Genomic DNA, 24261 nt, shown 5'->3' on the forward strand with positions numbered 1-24261 from the left:
CATGTTTTGTATGGTCCTGCTGAATTACAGAAGCTAAGCTATTTTTTTAAATGCAACTTTAACATTACAAATGTTGGATTCAATTTCAGGACTTCACTCCTCCCCACTCCCAGAACCAGTTTGGGCTACAAGACCTGAGATGCACCACAAGTTCTTCATCATCTCCATCCGTAGCTCGAAGGACAGTTGTGACAAAAAATTATTTCTTCAGCTGTCCTCCTCTTTTTTTTTTTTTTTTTTTTTATATTACATGGAGAAATGGCAACATGGAGGCAAAACCATCTCTGCATTCCCACGAGGGTCCTGGATTGCCACCCACTGTTCCTTACCTTGATGATTCAGGGAGATGCGGTTAGATGGTTCTTGGAACCCTGGTTCCACCAGATCCCGCCGACCATGAGCTGAAGTCTGATCTACATTGTCCTAAAGACAGAAGAGCAGAAAGTCTTATCAAAACTAGGCATTCTGTACTCCCTGTAAACCGCACTGCCCAGAGCCAAACCACTCACACAAAAAAGAAAATAATCCCTGCCATACCTCTGAAAGGAGAAACCAATGTCAGAGAAGAAAGGGGGAAAAGATTATAGGAAGACACTAGACTGTTACATTAATACATGTGGCATGAATCCAGAATCAATGATATGCTGTTGTCTCATCTGTACACCAGTTTGCATTGCAAACTGGGAAACAGCGACATAAATGCACTTCCCAGTTTAACTGAAGTTTCTTCTTGCATCAAACTATGTAGAGGCTTGGGGCTTTGTTTTCTTTAATTCCCAGTCTGTGGTTTAGGGGGTTGTAACTAATTAACTGGGCTGAAACAGATCCAGTAGTGAACTACTAAACCTCAAGAGGAATCAGAAGTTCAGTTTAGATAAACATCCATGGCTCTGGATGCCAACCTGGTTTTTTATTTTCCTTTATTTCCATGTTAGAACTCTTACAAGATTAGGTTTCAAGAAGTTTTAACAGACTTAATTTGGCAAAGTCTAAAATACCACAGTTTCTCACAGACCTTGCCAAAGAAGACAACCAAGGGAAAGCAGGGACATTGAAATATAAACAAAAAATAAGAAAAGCAAGATAAATCTCACTGTGTTTTAGAAGTATGAGAAGGAGGTTCGGAGCAGGTACAGTTTTACAAAGTTGATACACTTTTGCATATACCAGTTAAAGGTGGGTATGGAAAAAAAGAAGCAAGTGCACAAAGTTGACTGCATTGACATACCACGAACCATAAACTGCTGTAGTGATGATATACGTGACTTTATACATGTTCCTGCTGTGCCCAAAGTGTGGGATGACACAATGGCATGACCCACATTTATGTTAAAACATAAGAATCACTTCACGGCAAATAACGCTGTAATTACGGCAGAGCAATAACATACACACAGTGAGTGGCAATTTCACTACGTGCAATTGTGAGCTTTCAGCCCAACATTACTAGTTTACAGAATATAAGCTGATGCTCAAAAACATAATGGATGTAGTGTTTGGGGTTGAGAACTGTATGCAGTTACACAGGATATGAAACACATTACATTATCTCTTCTCGCAGAGACTGTCTCAAACAGCAAATACTTGAGCTTTGACTCAAGTGCTCAAGCACCTCTCTTGTGCGCCTTCACCAACAGGAGCTCACAGGCATTTGTAAGACAAGAACTGCCAATGGCGGTAAGACTAAAGGAGGTTTTTACAAGTAAACAATATATGATAAGATACATATGGCATCCATCTATACGCCAGATAAAACTGGAACCACTCAGACTTCTGCCTCCGTACTGGCCACCTCCCCTTACAGCTCTTTACATCCTTGCCACTGATTTTCATGACATGGCTGTTGTTTCACGAGCCACATCTAACCTCACAAGTTTTTGTAGTTCCTCCTTGGGAATCAAACTCAAACAACCAAACACAACCAGACCATCCATCAGCACAACCATATTTGTTCTTACTTTATTGAAACATGATAGTATTTGTTAGCTCTTTCACTGCAGCTAACCGAACATGTGTTAGGAAACAAAGAACTCCTGAGCTCCTGTCTGTCAATTCCCTTGCGACCGCAGGGTATCACATCCTAACATTATTACTGCTTATGGAGCACTAGTCGTTTTCACTGGATGTACCTCATTTTCCCCGGGACACCTCACAGTCAGCACTGACCTGGCCCACAACATCTCAATTTTAAATTTCAGGCAGGAAATTTGGGATTTGCAGCACAAGAAGGCAACTGCGCAAAGCACACAGAAAATTAAGAGTCTGCTTCCCATGTAATTTTTCCAAAGGCTCCAAGGACAACAAGGGGGAGGAGATGCTTATCTAGGAAAAGGTTCAGTAAAAACTTTTGTTCAGTAAAAACTTAAAACTGAAGCTGATTGATCTCCCTACAAAGGCTGAGAGGTGAGCATCGCAGGCATGGAGAACACAGCAGAACCTCCTTCCTCCTAGCACAGAGCTTTTCTTTGTGTGTTTCCCCCTATGCAGTTCAACATCCAGTATTTTTGTTGTATAGCTAAAACCCCACAGATGCAGTTTAGCAGCATTAGTTCCACTTCCTAAGGAAGAAAGTCCAGATGTTCCTATGCATGTATGCCGTTGCGTATTGCCTCTTGGCTGGGAAGAGCAGCAGGGCATCCCAAGAGAAATGAGAAGTGGAACAAGAAAACCAGTTATAAATTAGTTGTTGCACACCTAAACTTGTTTTCAGTTGTTCCACCACATAAAAGTCCTTACTGGAAGCAAGATTCATGCAGCAGAATCATAGAATCAACAGGGTTATAGAAGACCTTTAAGATCATCATGTCCAACCGTTATCCCAGGTCTGCCAAGACCACCACTAAACCATGTCACTGAGGGCCTCATCTACACAGTTTGTGAACACTTCCAAGGACAGTGATTCCACCACTTCCCTGGGCAGCCTGTTCCAATGCCTAAGCACCCTCTCTGTGAAGAAATTGTTCCGAATATCCAACCTAAACTTCTCCTGGTGCAGCTTGAGACCATTACCTCTTGTCCTATAGCTTGTTACTTTGGAGAAGAGACCGACTCCCACCTCACTACAACCTCCTTTCATGTTGCTGTAGAGGGTAATAACGTCCCCCTTGAGCCTTCTGTTCTCCAGACTAAACAACCCCAGTTCCCTCAGCTGTTCCTCATCACATTTGTGCTCCAGGCTCTTCACCAGCTTTGTTGTCTTTCTCTGGACCCAGTAATATGTAGTAACAGAGGTGAGATGGGGCCAAGCTGCATCTTCTTACCTTTGGGTTTCCCACAGCAGTAACACACAAAGACCTTATTTCAGGCTTACAGCTGGCTGCAAGCCTGTAACTTTTCAATTAAAACTTTTTTTTTTTTTTTTTTAATAGGCTAGCAATTGCCAATAATTTGCAGGAATAGGATAGACCCTCTCTGGAATCACCCTGCGGCTGTACCAGAAGATGTTGGTATAGATGTAAGGTGATTCCAGAGAACTTTTTCACAACGCTTAAGCCAAAGCCATGGCAAGATGTATCGAAGTTTTCAGCAGCAGAGGTTTCCATGACAATGGCTGCCAGTGCTGCCTTAACAAAGCTGACACCCCTACCTCCTTCATTAGGTGCAAACCCCTCCCCAGAAGGTCCAAAGAACTCTCCTGCAGCCTGAGCAAGGCGGGGAGCCAAAGGTTTCCTCCGGGCACCAAGGGCCAGCAAAATCTTAGTGCTGAAGTAAAGCAACAGACATGCATAAACAAAGCCACACCTGCTAAAGCAATGTGGGCAGCAGAGGAGAAAAGGTAAGCGCGGTGTGATTTAAAGGGCTCAGGGTAGTTTCACATGGCCCTCCAGAATCTGCTTGTGTCTGTTGTGCACAAACACTGGCACTAGGCCATGTGCAGCAGAGATCAGCCAGCCACTGCAACAAGGGTAAGAGAAGAAAGATTAAAAAAGGTGTATAATTGCTCTGTGCCAACAGGCTCCTTGTTGGGCTCCAGCTCAGGCTGAGGCCCTCAGCAAGGTGGTCACCTGCTTTGATCCATCACCTTCCCCTCTGTCACTGCTGAAACTGGGCTCCCAGGAAGTCATGTGTTTGCTCTGTGTTTTAATCCTCGGCTCTCCCTCCCCTTCCAATAAATGCTCTCAATATGAAATTAAAGCATGTTACTTAACTCACTGTACCATCCAGCTATTGTAGTATTTTTAGAAGCTAGCTGAGCATTAGCCCTCGCTGACTTGTTTGCATGTACTCGTCTCTCTGTCAGTCAGCATCTGCGACCAAGGATGATTTCATCGAGCGACTAGCAACAGTGCCTTAAGGATCTGAAGCAGGGTTTATTTTTTAGAGTTCCTCAAAGCATTAACATTCCATATCCAAACACACCATCATTACAGGTTATATTCCAGTGTCTTTCTGCAAACCACTACTGCATGATGCAAAAATGTGACATGCTTGCAACACGTTAAGAGCCAAAGTCCATTCATAGACAGTGTTATCTCTGTATCAGTAACCAGGACAATCTGGATTTATTTTTCAATCTATAACCAAGCCTTTCAAGTTGCGCTCTCCTCCAACTACAACATACAATGTTTGCTGCTGTTGGTGCTAGCGTGATAAGCATTTCAGTTATCAAAGAAAACATTAAATCTGGCCTTTTAATCAGAGAATCAGACAGTCATATACTCTAGCAGCCCTGCTGTCTACACATGTGCTCTTTAATGACTTCTTCAGCTCAAAGTGCTACTGTTCCCACCTGCAGCTTAGCCCAGGAGAGTACTTATGAGGACGAGACAGCGTTACTAGGCCAACCAGCGTGTTGCTACTACTCTGTTCTCTCATCCTGGTTCCGTCAGCAAAGGTTATCCACTCATCCAGGATAATCTTACAGGTAAATAGGGCTCAGAGAAGGGAGGAAGCAGATTTGAAAGTACAAATAATAAAGTACCATCCGTACTTCTCCCCCTTTCTCCGTGAAGAAAGGGGCCTGACATTAGCAGAGACAGGGTTGCTTTCTCGAGATGTCTGGAAATCCCCTTTAACTGAAGGCTTCAACTTTTTCTAACTTCAGCAGTCACTGGAAGTTTACAAGATGAAGAAAGGCTACGACTGGCAGCACGGCTTCTCGGAAGCTCCTGGGAGCATGGCCAGACCGAGGACGTCCAGACCACGGAGACAACAGCCCCTGGTTTTGGATTTACTGTAGCTGTCTGCAAACCCACACAGCCGTGCCCCTGAACAAAAGGTTCAATTGAGCAAGAGTCACGCGTACTCATGCCAGCAGTCCCACAGCGACAAATTAAGATCATGACATACTTCTGATGTTTGTACACTGTCCAGCACAACAGAAAGTCAAGTCAGGCGTGCTGACAGGTCCCACTGTGGTTCAGGAGACTATCAAGGCAGATACACCTTGGCTTGCACACAGGCACTCCTGCTGCACCAGGAGCTCGCTGTCTACCTGGCAATACACGTCATCACACTGAGGTAGGTGTCTTAAAACCTTAAAATCAGCCAAGTCACTACTTGAGCCACCTTAGCTTTACTCTGTCGAGGCAACTTGTGTAACGCAAAGTGAAGTACCTTCTGCTAGCACAGACTGAGGAAACTACTGCAAAGTGATCAAGTCTGAGTTATTAAAAAAAAAAAAGAAACCAAAGAAAAAAAAAAAAAAAAGGCAATTATTCAAATTCACTGTCCACCAGGGGCTATGCAAGAGCAGACACAACTCCAGGATCCAGAAGCGGAAAAGGGATACTCCGAGGGACTCTCTCTTCGTATCTGCAACTTAGCCAAAGAACACAGAGGTAAATGAACATTTCTTTACCTGACCCAGTACTGCCATTTTTAACATGCTTGTGGAGTTTCCTTTCCTAACAGATTAGGCAGCATTTCTTCTGAGGTCTGCCTTTAATGATTCTTCACTTCCCAAACAAAAGACTTTGCATTTATGTAAAGTAACTTTCTGCACTGTTTTCTATGCTATGCTTCTTCTTTATACCATGATTTGCCATTTTGATTTACTTAAAGCATCAAATATAACATGAGGAGAAAATTTGATTATGGCAAGTGCTGAACTGCCAGCTATTCATCGAAGTAAACTTCTCTATAGCTTACTGGTATCCACATCCATCTGCAGAGTTTCTGTTCTGTCACCCAATGTTACTCTTAGCCCGTGAAGGCAAACACGCAGGCTATCACAGGAAGAAATCCACCTGACAGATCCAGACCAACGTTCATGCTCTAATCCAAATTCCACAGTTAAGATCAATTAGCAATGCATAGGACACTCCTTGCTTAGAAGATTTAAGTCACTGGGCTTCTTAGTGGCTAAATACAGCAGCACAGTCCGCCACGAGATAGCCGTTTGGTACAGCATATTTTCAGCCTGCTGGCACCCCAGGGCTTGAGGAAATTTGTCCCACATACAGTTGTGAGGAAACACCAAGGCTCCTGTCTTTGTCCAAAGTCAGTGCTTTGCAGACGATGTCAAATTTACTCAGAAACAGTTAATGTTTTTTACTGTCTTCTGCCAGAGCGATTAACATGTCACAGAAATAAAGAAAATACAGGCTTTGTATACTTGGGAAAACAAACAAACAAACAAAACAAAACACCCAAAACAAAACAAAACAAAACAAAAAAAAAACAACAACAAAACCCAAACAACTTTAAAGCACATTCTTAGACAACCCACATGTTACATAATTATAGACCTGTAACTAGGTTTCCTGCCTCTTAACTATAGTTATTTAACTAGGTAAGAGCCAAGTGAAAGGCTCAGTAAGTCAACAGAGTAACCGTGAACCCAGAATTTTAGCATTCCCATTGCTAAGAGAGCTTGTACAAACAAGGGCTTAAAATAAAGCCACTTAGCTTTGCCAAAAGTCAGGCTCTCTCTCCTGAAGTAGCAAAGCCACTAAGTGCATGAATCCTTCTGATTTTACAGTACTGGCTGTCAAGACAGAGAGCGATAACCCTAGAGACCAGGAACAAACAAGCCTATCTTGGGATTATGGGAGTAGCAAAGGCAGCAGCACATTCCTCCCGACACACCGCAGCACCTCCGATCCTCAGTGCTGCAGTCACTGACAACATGCAATAAACCTGGCGGGGCGCACAGACCTACTGCCATTCTTACACTCATACCACCCTCAGCAGACTTGCCAGCCCACCACACCACATATACAATAGCTACAAGAAATACAACATACCAGGAACTAGCAAAGAGAGAAGGAAAATGAGAGAGAGTGCCAGACAAGACAGACCTGCGTCTGTGGTCTGTGTCTCTGCAGTGGCAAGGAATTTGTTAAACGAATCATAGGAATTATATTACATCCCATGATACAGGGGAAGGCAGAAAGGCTTGCCAGTCTGACCTTGGAGGAACTTCTCTCCCGACCCCCGCCTGGGTTTCAGTCACCCACTGGGCAGAAAGTCCTTCAATACAGCAAAAAAGTGGGGGTTTGGACCCTGTTAACACAAAAACCCTGTAGTGTGTGTGCCTCAAGTCAGTGAAGTGTTCCTTCTCCTACACTGAGAAAAACAGCTTTCCTAAATGCATGGACTGATATAGTTATACAATCTACTGCTATAGCTGAGCCAGAAAGTTATTTTTCTGGAAGTGTTTCAGGTTTATTTTTAAGGGTTATTACCAGTTACAGCACTTATTATTACCTGCACTGCAACTGCTATCAGGGCAGTACTGTTTCACACCAAAACCTACTGTTAACCTACTAGCCACCTTCTCCAGTCCCCCTTTATCCCCTGCTTTTGCAAAAAGTGTACCCCAATAAATAAATATAAATAGATAAATCTAATCTAGAAAGAGCTAGACCATGATTAGCAACCTCCAACAGTATCTGGTTTATTCATAAAAGGCTTTTCTCCAGCAAGGCAGGAGTGAGCATACCAAGCTAGCTGACAGCCTCAGCAATGCACTTGTACAGCAAGCATACACACTAGCATTACAAATTCAGCTTCTTTAGGCTAGTCTTTACAAAACCAGCATTAGAGGGTTTTAAACACTGCTGAACCCAGAATTTGGCAAGAGCTACGTCAAATTAAATTTCTCTCACTAGATGCAGTCCTGTCTTAGTAGACACTAACCACTTCTGCAAGAATTTAGCTGTCTCCCAGTACCCTGTACAGAGAAAATGGACAGTATATTCCACAGTGTGCACTTTCTGGACCAGACTGCCATTTATTATGGTAGAAGAAAATTCAATGCATCATGGTTGCTGTCTTTTAATCAGCTAGCAAGGAGGGAATCCAACTGACAGGCTTAGAAATGCTAAAAGCTTTGTTCTATTTTTAATGAGACTAAAACCACTGTGGCTGTTAGAGACAGTTTACATAGTTTATAGCTAAAATAAAGTCTTGAAATACAGAAAAGAAACAAATGCAGAAGGTTCGTGGTTAAGGCAATCACTTCTTAGAACTGTCTTCAGCTAGAAAGAATGTACAAAAATGAAGCACTTCCTGATAAAGTATCTTTTTGCTTCTTTTTTTAAAACATAAACTAGGCCCCCTTTTCACTCCTAACAAAACACCACTAAGCGAATGAAGTTTGTATGAAGGAATTCTTCACAGTAGAAAATTACACTCACATGGAAATTCTGTTTCTTCTGCTGGCGCTCATAGATACTTGATAATGCATCTTTAGCTTGTACTTAACTGTAAATTAGCCCTACCTCCAAAGTCACTTTCACTTGCAAGGACTGACATTGACAAAGCTACCAAAACCCTATTTTACTGCATGTTCCAAGCTCTTTGGTGGAGTCACTATTAACCAAAACCAATAAAGTCCCTGAGAAATCTGTTTTCTGTGAGAGTTGTATTTACCAATAAGAATTGAATTGAAAAATGGAAGTTTTGTTACCCTGAGAAAATATAAAGCAGACTAAAGTAATATGTTATATTCCTCTCCTTTTTTAAGAGGCTTTCAATGAGATTTCCTGTCATTCTCTTATTGATGACCTCATACTTAATAGACTATGCTACTTAAATTGAGTAAAAAGCACAGCAAGGCTCTAATGAACTTAGCAATCCATACGTGTTAACTACTGTAACTGGATGGTGCTCACACAATCAAAGGGAGTAATGCAACCCAGAATGATGTGTTGTTGCTCACGAAGTCTTTTGCATATTCAAGAACCCTTACCAGGGTCACCCTCTATGTTTTCTCCAAGTTTCTGAAGCAAGTGGTCAGAGTATATTCCTTCCTCATCAGAAGGATGAAAAGAAACATAATGAGAGTATTTGTACCCAGGTGCTATGAAGATTTCAGCATGTCAGAGAGCTGCGAACACACCCATACATTGTGACAGAGTCTTCAAAACTGTTTTCCTTTAGCTTGCACTGAAAATAAAAATCTTCGGCATGTTCTTTCGGAGTAAGTTGTAACACACAGAAAGAAGGTACAGGATATTTGATCCTCTTCAACCCACTGCCCTCCACATGCTCAGACCTGTGAAATACAAGGTAGCTCGTCTGTTCTACTTGGCATCGAATCTACTAGAGCTCTAGTTATAGCAGCACTGCAGGCCAGCTGCTTCCAAGAATGCTGGCTTTGGGAGTCAGGTTTTGACAGCACCCTTGCACCAAGTGGATGGGAGACGTTCTGTAAACTGGCTTGGACAGTCTGTCCCAGCGCAAGCTTATGGTGCCCTGCATTAACCTTGGAAGGCTCAGTGCTTGAAATGATGACCTGGTGGACTTTGGGATCTCACATTGCAGCAACACATCTGTGTGTCTCAGCCAGGGGAGGGAGGAGAGAAGAGCAGAAGCTACTTAAGTTGCAAGAACCACTGTTCCCATACATTTACATTCTCTTTTAGAATACTCAGCAACCAAAGCCCGGTAATTTAAATTACATTTAAGCGTATGCACCCTTATGACTAGGCAGCATCTGAAAACTCAAGACTGATGAAACTCTTACAAAGGAATTAAGGTAGCATGAAACACAGAGCAAAGGAATTTATCCCATCTGAAGGTGGGTCTCCTTTCTTAAAGGCAATGGTGCTATCCCCTTCTGTTGTCTTGATGGTTCAGGTTCAAACTCAGGGTTTGAACAGGCCGACATGAAGATGATTCTTCACAGCGCTGATAAAATGATAAGTCTCCCATGGGGCAAGAGCTCCTATGCTCACACAGACAGTTAAAATTCACTAGATGCCAGATTGTTAACGAAATTGTTCTTCAGGTCTTCAAACCGAAAATCTGATTAATTTCAAGTGTCATGTTGAACAACTTCATAGAAGACTACTTTGCAAACCTTACTTGCTTCAACTATAGGCAGTATGGGCCTTATCTGTCTACTTCCTAGTCAATTTGCTCAATTGCTGCAATTTAGGGTGTGTTTGATACCCCTCCCTTCCATCCCTGAAGAGCCATCCTTGGCACTAGATAAGTAATCAACCAGGTCTAGAAATGGCTGTCCCATCTGATCAAACCTAAGACCCTAATTATATTGACCACACACCTTTCTGCTTAGATAAAGAACCATTTACCTGCTACATGGCGCAATCTGCCCAAAACCAATTGCCCACCTCAGACAAGGACATTTGTAGATCAGGCAACTTGCTTTCAGTTAAAGTAACTCTTTATACATCTCCTGAACAGCAAGCCTTACCTAAAAGGAAGAAATCTCAGATACAGGGTAAAGATAGCTCCACAACCTATTTAAAAAACACCAAAGAAATCACAGACATATCTGTAAAGCACAACAATCATACCTTTTCATGGTTAACAACACAGCATCAGATCTTGTATTGGAACAGACCACTGTGTTCTCCCCTAACCAAATGGCAGGGTTTCAAACTCTCACAGCAAATCAGTAACGCAATTTATGCAAAGAAAATAATGAAGTGTAAAGAAATAGTCTAAAATATATATGGGTACCAAGTAAAAAACAATTCTTTTGTAGTGCTTATATTGCGGTAATAGGTTACTTCACAAGCCCTCAGAAAGAAAACAAAACTTCCAACTATTACCAGTAAAATACCTGTATTTCTGCATTTCTTTAATCATGGTTGAATCCCATTTGACCTTCACAATTTTAAGAACATCGTATCATCACACCTTTCACACTGATGTGCAAAACAGTCCTGAAACTAAACAAAGTTGTCAACAGTGATGATCTATTAGATTTCATAAAGTCACTGCACCCATGTATTAGCAGTGGTTGGACAAAAATTCTACTAGAAACTATGCTGTAGTGCTGCCTACCTACAAATTGTCAATTCACAACAGCTGGACAGAAAACAAAACAAAAACTAAGGTAAGACTAACACGGGTCATCCTGGGTATTTCAGTGTCTTATCCCTGTTTCTCAAGATGAAAGAAACTTGCAGTATTTTCCACATCTTCAGAGTCATTGTGAGAATACAAAAAATAGTAACTAGTCTGACTGTAGTCAAAATGCAAGCAGCTCAAAGGTAGTTTTTAGCCTGATAACTCTTCTCAGTGCTCTGGATACTTCACCTATCTCTAATTTACAAAAAGCTAGATAAAGTACGAAATTAATTGTTACACTTGTTCAGCTATTACTATATATATATATATGTTTATATATCTCCATCTCAATGTAGTGGTTTTCCCCTCCTTGAGGAAAGTGAGCTAATGGGAGGTAGCTCTAGCAGTTATCCTGCATAAGAAGCTGGCTTTATCAGAAAAATCTTTATTGACTTAACATTCTCTGAAGGGAAAAAATTTGCAAAAGCCCAGCAATTTGCATTTAAATAGTAACAGATTACATGTAAAGTTGCAAGCTGTCCCAGAAAAACCCAATACAAAGTGTAAATCTTTAGTTTTTCCACAAACTGGCGCTCAGAAAAAAACCTGCTTGCTATAAGCAAGCATGCCAATCACCTCTTCCTGCTTGGAAGGTTTTGGTTTTGTTTTATAACTAGTTGTTCACAGCATAAGTGTGTCAAGTAACCGCTTATTTTGTGCAGCTTCTCCCCCCTTTTTTTCTAACGCCTACTGGGCACATCCCACAAAGTTACCCACAGCACGTCAGAACATAAACTGCAATGCTTCAATGTGGTTAGCAGGAGCAGCTGCTTTAATTCTCCACAAATCCTCTGAATACTGGGCTACATTAAGGCTTCAGCAGTTCAAAGAGTTCCCTAACTACCAGTATGCTACTGGAGGAAGATCTGGTGTAGCACACAAAACAAAGCAAGCAAACCTCTACAAACACAACCTGCCCAGATAAAGGCCCTCCAAATGGAGAGATTTCTACAGAGACTGGTCAGACAGAATAAAAGGTCAAGAAATCCCACAGGTATAATACCACCATGGGCACGCAACACTTGGATCGTGCTGGCTTTAGCAATGCTGAAATGCTACAACTACTAACCACAAGAATGCTTCTGCAAATGGATTTCTACTGTTCATTCCAAAGAAGGTGAGTGAACTGCAGATGAGCTGCAGTTCAAGCTGTATTAAAGTGGCTTTAAAACACCTTTCCCTTCTTTTTTCTTCCCTGAAAACACTGCTGAAGTTAGAGAGGAAGAATAAGTATGTGACTGGTTTTGTCACATACAGTTTAAGGGGCTAGCAGCTTGCACTTGAGAAGCTACCATGCTTCAGCTGAAATGGTGATTAATTCCTGAGATGAGGGATGGTAACTTTTACAGCACAATCAGTATTTATTTCAATGCTTTCTCTAGGTTTGAGCTATTCTTTCTAAACCAAAAATGCAGATCTACGAAATAAAGCTAGTCAAAAAGATTTCCTGCTGAGATTAAAGTCAAACCAGAGATCAAAAGAAAGAAAGAAATCATAGGATGAGGAAGAAAAGAGACAAACTTTGAATTAGGCTTCAAGAAGCAAGCTGTGGGCAAGAGGAACAAGCTACCTTCTGGATACAGTTGAACTGAAGACCATTGCATGTAGCTAAAACAACAAAACTAACTATGGCAAATTACCTGGGAGTTCACTAGCACACCACCGCAATCCTGATGGCATGTGTGTAATCCAGCATCCTAATAACACATGCTGTTGTGTCAGCATCCCTGTTCCAGAAGATGCTAGCGGGGCAGCTGATAAGAAGTTTCTGGTCTTGTGGGTTTGGGTTTATTTGAATCTCTAGGGCAAGTCATGCTCTAAAAGATATGCTGTCAGAAAACTATTTTTCCAACCTGCTCTCATCCAGCACAGCAGTTACGGTTTGCAACTAAACCATCCAGCCAAATCATGTTCAACAGCCAGCAGTTTGTCATCATAAAGGACTCCAGAAAAAAAACCCAAGATTGCCAGACATGCCTTTTTCAGAACATCTTTAGCACACTTGGATAACCATTTGGCCTTGTCGGGGTGGAAGGGGATCATGCAGAAATTTCATCAGCACACATGTAGAAAGGCATTCTTCCCATCAAACTGAACACCACACTGTCTTATATTTCTGTACAGTCAGAATAGAGAATTAGGCTTCTAAAGCTTCTGAAGCTTTAGTTTGCATTCACCTTAGAACAGCATCTACAGGTGCCTCCAGCTACAAAAGGCTTAAGGTGACTCCCTCAAACGTTTATGCTGCTGTTTGATTTGAAAGAATCCTGAGCCTGTCATGAATGTGAAAAGGGAAAAAAGTTCACATAAATTGCGTGTGCATGTGTTGGCAGGTAAACATTCTGTAAGCTGCTTTAATAAATGCGAATCTGCTACGCTCCAGAGACTAACTGAAATGACCTAACAAGTACAATTAATGTGAGACACTGAAGAACATGTATGAAACCTTTCCAATGGGTCTTGACAAGATAACTTCACATGGCAAGTGATCAGTAAGCCAATCAGGGAAGTACTCTGCTTGACCAAAAAGCCAGCAAAGCCAACTCATGGACAAAGAACCACCAGGTGGGGAGGCAGAGTCTAATGATCACCTGATGCCATACTGTGATGTAAGAAGAGTAAGCAAAAGGAGCAAGACTAGTAGCAGAATTACAGTCCTGGACTGCAGGAGCAGATTTTTGGCTTGCTCAAAGATCTGCTTGGCAGGTTCTCATGGAAAACTGCTCTCAAGGATGAAGGGGTCCAGAACAACAAACTGATCTCCCCAAGACAGCCTCCTCAAAGCTTAAGAATGGTGCATGTTGGCATGCAGAAAGTCACAGGTGAATGGCAGAAAGCCAGGGTGAATGGACAGGCAGCTCCTGCCTCAGCTCAAATGCTGAAATGGAAAGATCAAAGCAGGAAGAGGTTACAAGAAAGAATATTGAGAGTATCTGTCCAAGCAGAAAAGCTAGAGTAAGTGAAGGATACCAAGAAAAAACAAGAAATGCTTCTACAGGTAAGCAAGGGCAAAAGGATGTCTAATATTAGTCTAGTTAGTTGTGCATGGGACCCAGCAGCTAAGGACACAAAAGATGAATGGCTTCTTTGCCTCAGTTTTTCTTAGTAAAATTAAGCTTCACATCTCCCAGTTCTTTGAGCATTGTATCAGCCCTGGGGGACTGAACAATTACTCACAAAAAAGGAAGGTTATGGATCACACAAGGTAACTGAACCAAGTCACTGGGATCAGATGGGAAGCGTTAGAAGGTGCTAAGGAAGCTGACCAATACCACTGCAAGGCTACTCCCTCTTCATCTTCAAAACATAAGTCACTGATGAGAGGAGGATCCTGACGACTGAGGAGGTAAAAATCACATTCATCCGCAACATGAGGATGTGAGGAACCAGAAGCTGGACAGCCTTGTTCAGTTTCTGGCAATACTATAGAACAAGTCCTCCTGGAAACCATTGTCAGGCACACACAGGACAAAAAGGCCATTGGTTAATCTATGCTGGCTGTTCCAAAGAACAGTCGTAACTGGCATTTCAGTTTATGGTTTTATATATTGAAGGTCTTACCCCTCAAGAAACCAAAACACGCTCGTCATAGATCATCAAGCTGCCTTCTGATTTCCTCATACACGCTAGGTTCTTCACATGGATAATTAAAATTTTACAATATTGGCCAATCTTATGGGATTTTAGAATATCTAATTATTTTCATTGGAAAAAAGTAGGCACTTCATTTATACTCTCCATAGCCCAAAGCAATCTTGCTCAGATGTAGATGAAGACTGTAGAAAAGTTAACTGCAAACATGGGAAGGACCTACTGCAACAGCATAAAATTCATCAAAAATACTTATGCGCCTCCACTGAAGTATCAGTTTTACTAGAACCCACATGAGCTGAAATAATGGTCTGTCATTCCCCTACACTAATAGCTTCAAGAACTTCTTCAAGAAAGGTGCCAACACCACTTTGTCAGAAACCCCTTCCTGAACTGTGCAGAAGTATTCAGTATTCTGGGGAACTTGCCAGCATAACAGTATTTACTGTATGACTAATATGCATTAACAAAGCACAAATGGACAACTATTTACTTGTGCTAATAACTAAAGCGCTTTATTAGAGCTAAGGCCTCTAGCATGAAGGATTGCCAGGTTCCCCCACTTGCCAAAATTATGTCAAAAAATGAAGCCAGTGTGTAAGACATGAAGAGCTGCAGCCAGTGTGTAGAAGAGTCTTAAGTCATTGTTTTAACATTCAGCTTGCAAAGGACAGGCATGCTCCAAAACCACTGGCTATTTCCGAGGGCTGGTCTTTTCATTGTAGAGGCTAGAATTTCAACTATGCACACTGGCCTTACCAGTACGCAAGCCAAAGCTATCTTAAAATAGCAGTAAAGCCTGAGAGCTTTGCTGGGTATTTGTGTTCTACCTTTGACTGCTTCTTCTTTCAAAACCATAAAGAAAAACACTGTATCTTAATGCCTCAGATTAAAATATCAATACTATCTAGCATAGAAGGCTATTAATACCAATCTCTGGCTCTTTCTACATGAAGGATTCCTAAAAGCTGATCAATTTAGTAAAATTCCACCTTGAAAAAGCAAAGCAAACCCTTCAAGAACTAGGTCCTTGTTTTATGCCACACTCTCCAACCCACATCTCTATGAAGGGAGCATACCTGCAATTCTAGAAATAAACAATACACCTGAAACGCAGCAAAGTTTTGTGGAAACCTAGGGAAAACTTTAAAAATAGTATTTCAGGCTGCATTATATTAGAAAACAAAAGAAAAATTCTTAGAAGATGCAAAAGAAACAGGTGAAGATCCTCTTCAGTGACAGTGCTAGGTGGCCTTGACATATTCATCCCTAGCTTTACAAAGTAAGTGGCACATCCACCACCAAAGCCATAGTGAGTTTAAGCTATCCATTCTTGTTTGAATCAGCAGCTTTGGTTCAGGACTCAGCTGCAGAATTACAACTAGCTGGTCTGCAAGTATAAGAACAAAATGATCCCTGCCATGACACATCACATTTACAGTAACATTTGGAACCTTCTTTTTAGAAGAAGAAAATTTATCCTCTCAGAGAGTTGATCACACTTCAGCAATTTCATGCAGAATCATAGGATTTTGGTTGTGGGGTTGTTGTTTGGAGTTCCCTCCCCCTCTATCTATTTTTAACACTAAAAAAGAAAAAAAATCACAAATGCTTATGAAATACTGTCCGTCCTGTGACCAAAGTCTCCCTTTAGAGTGCGTATAAGGCAAGAAAATCTGCTAGGCATAACTTTTCGCAGGGTCTGTATCTAGATATATTTCTTGGAAATACTTAAGTATAAGACAACACAATATTCTTGGTCTTTTCCAAGGATAGAAAAGGCCTGTCTGAGCCAACTGGCATGGACAGCAACACTAAGAATTATCTGAGCCACAGCACTTTCTTAAAAAGTGACAGCTCCAAATGCACAGCAATCTTATCTTCCTCTTAAAAAACAAAATAATCTTCTCCAGAGGTTATTATTTATGTAAAGCACAGAGTATCTGTCAAAGGAAAGTTCATTGAGAACATACCCTCCCCCCACCAAACTATCACGATTGTAATTCCAGTTGACTATAACAAGGCCAGTTAAAAAAAAAAAAAAAAAAAGACTTCCATTCTCTTATCTTTCAGGTTTCTATTCTCAAATATATACACTGACGTTTGAAGCATGAAACCGTCTCAGGACTGGTACACAACTTCTTTCTTCTGCTAAGTGAGAGCTGTTACTAACATGAAGATACGCATACTGGTAGTTCTCCAAAATAACCAGTTGGTAAACAGCTTGTTAAATATTTACTCATTTGGAAAAGATCCCATTGTAGGAAAAAAAGATACACAGGATTTAGTTTGGTGCTATAGTCTGCTAAACTGTTAACATTACTTCAGAATGGTCTCATGGAGTTCTCTGAGAAAACACCAGAAAACGATCTGTTTTTATCAATGTGGGTGTTTTTACAATCTGGAAGTGGCATCTTAAAAGTTGCATGCAAGTCAGAACTTAAAGAGATCCACTGCTTTTGATTTTCCACAGGATCAGTGAAGGCTGGAGGGGACCTCTGGAGGTTATCTGATCCACCTGTCTGTTCAAGTAGGGCCATCTACAACCTACAGCCAGTTGCCTGCAACCATGTCCAGATGGCTCTGGAGTATTCCAAGGGTGGAGATTCCACCGCCTCCCTGGGCAACCTGTGTCAGTGCTCAGTCATCCTCACGGTGAAAGCGCTTCTTGATGTTTAGAGGGAATCTCCTGTGTTTCAGCTTGTGCCCATTGCCTCAAGTCCTGTCACTGGGCACCACTGAAAAGAGCCTGGCTCTGTCCTCAGTGCACTCTCTTTTCAGGTATTTATATACATTCACTAGATCCCCCCTCAGCCTTATCTCAAGTAAAAACAGTGGTAAACTTGAGATTTAAACATGTATGAAAACTGGAGCTAAATCAAGGGCCACATTTAAGAGGCTGCTTGAATATAATGACATGACAAGATTTAAAGATAGATCAGTCTGCTGTTCCGAGCATGAAAATATTAATAGGAAGATGCAAAATTAAGCTTCTTTACTTATATTTTTTCACTTGATTTGCAACATCTACATTGTTTCCTCACCACTGTTAGTAATAATGTAAGTAGTAAACGGTACAACTGAACACTAGAGTAGTTTGAGTCTTTTTTGGGAGGGTTGACTATATGATTGAAAAATGTGGACCGAGTCACTTGAAATTTCTTGCTCACATTCACCTCCAAAAAAGCTTCATGTGTTGCCAATCAACTTCTGTGTAAAGCAGAATACAAAAGAAGTGCAAACAGTTAAGTACAGGCTTTCAATTGGAATTGCAGGAAGGTAAACTGGTACAGTAAAAAAACAAGTAACTGATGAGTATTTCTTGTAAGAAAAGAAACGTAATAAATTGTATAAAAGCATAGTGTGAAATACAAATTTCTTTGACATTACTCTGCTTCATATACAACATTCTGATGGACATGACAGCGGGGACAAGTGCACTTCCAATGGCCTCTTTAAGAGGTAAGCAACACATTTTTATTTCAATGTTAGTGAAAACAACTGCTTTTGGAACACTTTTTTAAGCAGATTTATTTCCAAGAAAAATAGAGAGCAGCTAGAAATCCAGCTCCAGTTGCACTTCAACAAAAACTACCAAGCAGCACCAACTCTATCTGTAAAAACCATTTGCAGTATGCAGTCAGGGAGACAGATTTCATAATTTCACATTGGAGGCAACATGTCTTGTAAAAACATTCACTAATGTTCTCAGCTGCTTTGTACTTTGTCTGCTGCAGTCCGTCAACCCTCTACACCACATACATGTAAACTGTTAAAACAAGAGCATCATCAACGAAGTATCTGTTGACTGACACCGTATTTCACAAATCTGATGACTTTCTACACTAGCAGTAGCAACATTTCAGCTTCATTTCTTCATACAATATGTACAAGAATGACACGATGCAATAATGCCTTTGATGGCTTTTTTTTCACCAAGCTATGACCAAGGACATTGAAAGCCTGCTTGCGCACTCTGGTCCTTTCATGGTAACAGAGCAATATGGGAAACCCAAACTTTAGGCCAAGGGAAAGAAGTTACTGCGCAGGAACAACTGCAGCTGGAGACAGGAGTGGAAATATGTGAGAGAAGCAGCTCTGCAGACACCAATGTCAGTGCAGAAGGACAGGAGGAGATGCTCCAGGTGCTGGAGCAGAGGTTCCCCTCCAGCCCATGGAGGGCCCCACGCTGGAGCAGAGGGATGCTTGGAGGATGCTGTGACCCAGTGGGAAGCCTGCACTGGAGCAGACTCCTGGCACGACCAGTGGCCCTGTGGAGAGAGGAGCCCACGCTGGAGCAGGTTGACCCTGTGGGGGATCCACACTGGAACAGTCTGTTCCTGAAGGGCTGTACCCATGGAAGGGGCCCATGCTGGAGCCCTCTATTCCTGAAGGACTGCACCCCATGGAAGGGGCCCACACTGGAGCAGTCTGTTCCTGAAGAGCTGCACCCATGGAAGGTACCCACATGGGAGCAGTCTGTGCCTGAAGGGCTGCACCCATGGGAAGGGACCCACACTGAAGCAGTTCATGAAGAAGTGCTCACATTGGAGAAGTTGGTAAAGGACTGTCTGCTGTGGGAGGGACCTCACTTTGGAGCAGAGAAAGAGTGTGAGGAGTCTGCATCTTGAGGAGGAAGGAGCAGCAGAGACAATGTGTGATGAACTGACCTTAACCCCCATTCCCCGTCTCCCTGCACTGCTGGAATGGGAGGAGGTAGAGAAAATCAGGAGTAAAGTTAAGCCCAGGAAAAAGAGAGAGATGGAGGGAAGATGCTTTTAAGTTTTGGGTTTATTTCTCATTACCCTACCCTGATTTTAATTGGTAATAAATTAACTTTACCAAGTCGAGCCTGTTTTGCCCATGATCGTAATTGGTGAGTGATCTCTCCCTATCCTTTTCCTGACCCATGAGCCTTTCACTGTATTTTCTCTCTTCTGTCCAGTGGAGAAGGGCAGTGATAGAGCAGCTTTGGTGGGTACCTGGCATCCAGCCAGGATCAACCCAAAAGTCATAAGAAAGATCTCCAGAGTCTTGATAAGCAACTGTCAATAGCAAAATGAATAAAGATTTTCAAACAGTGTCAGGCAGATAATGAGGGCCAAAACATAGGTCTTGACAGCCCTTCCCACACAGGTTTTCTGTCTACTTGGACATATTCTGCAATTCATTTTTTTCATGCTGTGTTTTTTAGGACAAAAGACATTTGTCAAAAGACAAACACGGACAGCAGTGTAACAGTGAACTGAACTGACTGTTCAATTCCAATGATGCAGAGATAAGAGTCACAAAGAAAGAATCTGGATTTCATAGGGATGAGGATTACAGCATCCCACCAAGATAACTCTGAATTAGAGATAAGCTTTTTTTTTTTTTTTTTTAACTTTGCTAAACCAGAAACCCTCTCTAACCACCCAACCAAAGCAAATAACCCTTTAAATGCAATATGCAAGTCTCTCAAAAACCCATACTCAACAAGACAAAGCACTCCTTGGAAAATAATTATAACCTCAATATGTCATGGACTTGGATCAGGCGACCTCCAAAGGGGTCTTCTAACTTAGCGTGTCATTTTATGGAAAACGAGGATGAAAGCTGCCATAGTAAAACCCGGAGACCCTGTGCCTAGGTGGTCCTCCAGCTGAAGGCAAAGAAATGTGACTGTTGTCGTAACAGCAGCACCTCATCTTCACATCCACAAATCTGACATCATTAAAGAAGGCTATTACAGTAGCTGGCCTCTAAACAATTAATCTTGTTGGATATTCCCTACTCTTGAAGGGCACAAAGCTTCAAGTATGATGTGCAATGTTCTGGTCTCTAACAGTCAAGAGGACTATTAGCAATCCTGAAATCCACAGCTCTGTACATGTAGGGGAAAGCAATTTCCATTTTCTCCCTATTTTGTGACCAAGTGCTTGTAGTGCATTTTATGCCAAGTCAGATGATGAGTATGATGTGAACAAGTCTCTTCTCTAATAAGAATTCAGCTCTCGCAGAACAAACTCTATTAATTATTACTAAAGTGATGCCTGTATCTTGCTTACGAGAAAATAAACAGAAGGCAGAAAATAGATGAACAGAACACTGCTGCATGCCCAGTATTTTATCTTCAGAAACTGAGAAAAATAAACCCCATATCCTTTTGTTATTTATGTCATTGAGACTTGTGCAATTCATGCAAAGAGTTAAAGAACTAAATCTTCCCCCCAAGTTAAAGTCACTGTGCATAAATACTGTTGTGACTACAGATTGCAAAAGAACGGAAACACAGTAAATCATCCCATTTTTTTTTCTGAGAAATTCTGGGACTATGTTCTGAATTTCCAGGAACAGAAGATAAACACTGCCAATTCTCACTGCTGGATTTTTATTGAAGAGTTCGAGAATTTGGAAAGGGCTCCTGAAAGCCACTAAAAGGTAGTATTGATTTTTTCCACAAAGCTAGAGATTGTTTCTAGGAGAATGCACTCAGTGTGACTGGTTTGTGTGCTCACTCCTGAGAAAGCAAAAAAAAAAATACACAAATACATACTAAAAAAAGGCTCTTAAGACCTGAAAGTTTCTCAAAGTAGCAAACATTGCAAGGCAGAGCCCACTAAGAAAAGCTGGAGATCTTGCCCGACTCCCCAAAAACATCTAAAAGAAGGGCAGAGAGGGGCTGGCAACAAGGCATCCTTAAGGGTATTCTGTACTTGACTTATCCAGGTTGTCATTTCTCTTGCTGTCTGCTTTGAATGCAGTCCTCAACTGAACCCATCATTTTATCCTGAACACTTAAGTTATAACATTAAGGTCCTAACCTTGTGGGCTCTGGAAGAATATTCTCTCTAGCCTTCCATTCAGATTAAGTCAGCAAAATCTACTAGAAAAAATAGAATACTTCTTCACACACTAATCTAGAGCATATTTAGTTTAACCTTCTTTCAGCCCTTTACCAACACAATACTGGCACTGCAGCCAAATTTGAAAGACAAGTTGATGAAAGCTTCTAAGTCAGATTTAGTAGGGGTGGAAAAACAGATGTTCAGGATTTTTTTCATGCAAACTTCACTTCTGACAGAAGGCACAGTAGTTGTGAATGGGCTTCCAAAGCTAGTCTTTAAGCTGGTTATAAGCACTTAGGATAGTTAACACAGTAAGCTATGACCAAAAATAATTAAGACAGTAGGAAAGTGACCCTTTATTAAGTTACCTATGTTTCTTTGACACTTTAGTCTTTTCATTGCCCCAGACTAAAGCAGATTATCAACAGGGTTTGTAAGAGCAAGAAGTATCACCAGGAAAATTTGCATTCTTACTGCTTATGAACCACTAAAGACACTATTTTCATGCGAAAGTGAGAACTTGCAGCTCAAAAATGACTGCCTACAATGTCAAGTTTCTCTTATATAGCTCTCCTCTCTCTCAGCTTCGTATCATGACTCAGATGATGCTCTAAATGAACTGGAAGCATAATTTCAAAGCATCAAAATTATGAAGTCCAGACACATCTATTCACATATTCTTTTAAAATCATAAGATCCAAGTACAGTTAACACCTGATTACTCAAATTCCATTCCATTTTTATAGCTGCAAAAACAGTTAAAAGGAACTGTTATATTTTTTTTGTTATCAGGAAAAGCATTCAGGTACATTCAACTGACAACTCGGCACACACTAACATTAGTTGTTTAATTCAAAGATTCCTGTTGGGGAATAAAACTGTAAATCAGCACATTATGAAACAAATGTATAAATCCTAAAGAGGTTTGCTGGGGAGTTTGTTGGTGGTGTTGTTTGGTTTTTTGCTTTTCTTTCAAGCGACTAGCATGACAGTAGCAATCACTACTAGTAATGCTTCTCTTGGGAGAAAAAGATTTCAGTGTCACATGATACTCTGTTTAATTATTTATCTGCACGGCCAAAATCATAACTGAATCCTTACGGTGGTGAGCACGCTATGAAAACAAAAGGAAAAAAGGGCAAAAAACAGGTCATGTCCAAAATAACAAATTTGCAGTTCCATAAAGAATACAGAGTGTGCATTGTGTCAACCAAAACTGCCTGGGAAAAAACAACACACGAGAACTTCAACAGTGCATTTTTGCCTAGCACCTTCGATTTGAGCTGATTTTTTTTTAAATATATTCTTTGTAATATGCCATATTGGCTGCTTAGATACAGCATAATGACTCAACAAACATAGGATCTACCCAAGTGTAAAAATCTTTGCCTTTGTTCCTACAAATATAGCATTGAGCAAACATTGATACTTTTTGGTGAAAGGCATTTCACTGGTATTAAAGCCTGCTTTGTTGTTGTTGTTGTTTTCGGACACAAGTGCCTTCTCCCAAATATGAACTGGCCATTTTGAGCACAGATATCAAACATTAAATCAGTATATATTAGTGACCCAATTTTTTCAGCAGCAGGTCTTGAATATAGGATGGTAACAGAGACTCTGTTCCCAAACATTCACAAAACCCAGAGAATTGCCAGACAGCTATTAGCAGTTTGATGAAAAGTTTGAATGCACAATCAATCACTGGCACACAGCAATATGATGGTACAAGCTGACAGGAACATGCAGTTTCATAACTTACTATCCGATAAGGAAGATGTAAAAAGGAGTCTGGGCAGCCAGCTAAAGCCATTTGTTCCTTCAAGTTTTCTTCAAATTACATCTACTGCTTCCCAGGACCTGCGGAGTACAAACAAACTGTCAGAAACCATACTGAAGACATTTCGTCAACTTATTGTTGAAAACAGTTGGAGGGGAAAGACCGAGAAGAGCAAGATGAGGTGACGAGGATTTGCATCAACTTGGAGTAGCAAACTTGCACGTTTGCTGTCTGTATCCTACAAAACACTTCCGAATGGGTATTTCATTCAATGACTGTTCTCATGCTGAACGGCTCCTCCTTTATTTCCACAATCCAGGCAAAAAAAAGAAAGCCTCTCTTCATGTCTAGACCCTAACCATTTGAAGACTGGCTCTCTCCAACTGAGGATATGTTATCAAGTGCAGAAAGAAAACACTGAAATCTAGGAGTTAATTGGTATGTCAGCCATTTATCACAGAATCATTCAGGTTGGAAAAGAGCCATAAAATGGATATCATCACGCAGCATTAGCCTTCAACACCTAATTGCACAACTTCACCCTTTCCTGCCTGCCTTTTCTCTCACAGCTTTATTCTAATGCAATATATGAAATAGGGTGTCCCATGCAAATCTGCATTTAAGTCTTGCACTTCTCAGTGATTATTAGCAGCAACTTCACAGGGTGAGAAGTATTTCTTTCAAGCATCACTTCCATGATCAAATAGAGCTTGAAAAGGAATCCGTTGCAGGTGGATATGGCTAAAGAACTAAAAGTGACAAAAGAGAATGCAGTATTAATCCAATGTCAATAAAATT

At 41.1% G+C, this 24261-nt stretch overlaps 1 protein-coding gene across 1 annotated transcript in view; it reads right to left on the minus strand.

Moving 5' to 3' along the window:
- GRB10 (growth factor receptor bound protein 10) overlaps positions 1-23514 on the minus strand; it is a gene marked incomplete at its 3' end in the record, with an annotated part of 106804 nt that extends 83290 nt beyond the window's left edge. Inside the window, exons 1-2 of the mRNA XM_080610323.1 lie at positions 23446-23514; positions 330-423 (exon numbers count right to left, since the gene is read on the minus strand). Of these exons, the coding sequence (XP_080466449.1) occupies positions 330-423; positions 23446-23496 (145 nt within the window). The 5' untranslated portion in view covers positions 23497-23514. The remainder of the gene's footprint in view (positions 1-329; positions 424-23445) is intronic.
- Between the last annotated feature and the right edge of the window lie 747 nt (positions 23515-24261).

Source organism: Psittacula echo, assembly GCF_963264785.1.
Source record: "Psittacula echo genome assembly, chromosome: 2".
Lineage (NCBI taxonomy): Eukaryota > Metazoa > Chordata > Aves > Psittaciformes > Psittacidae > Psittacula > Psittacula echo.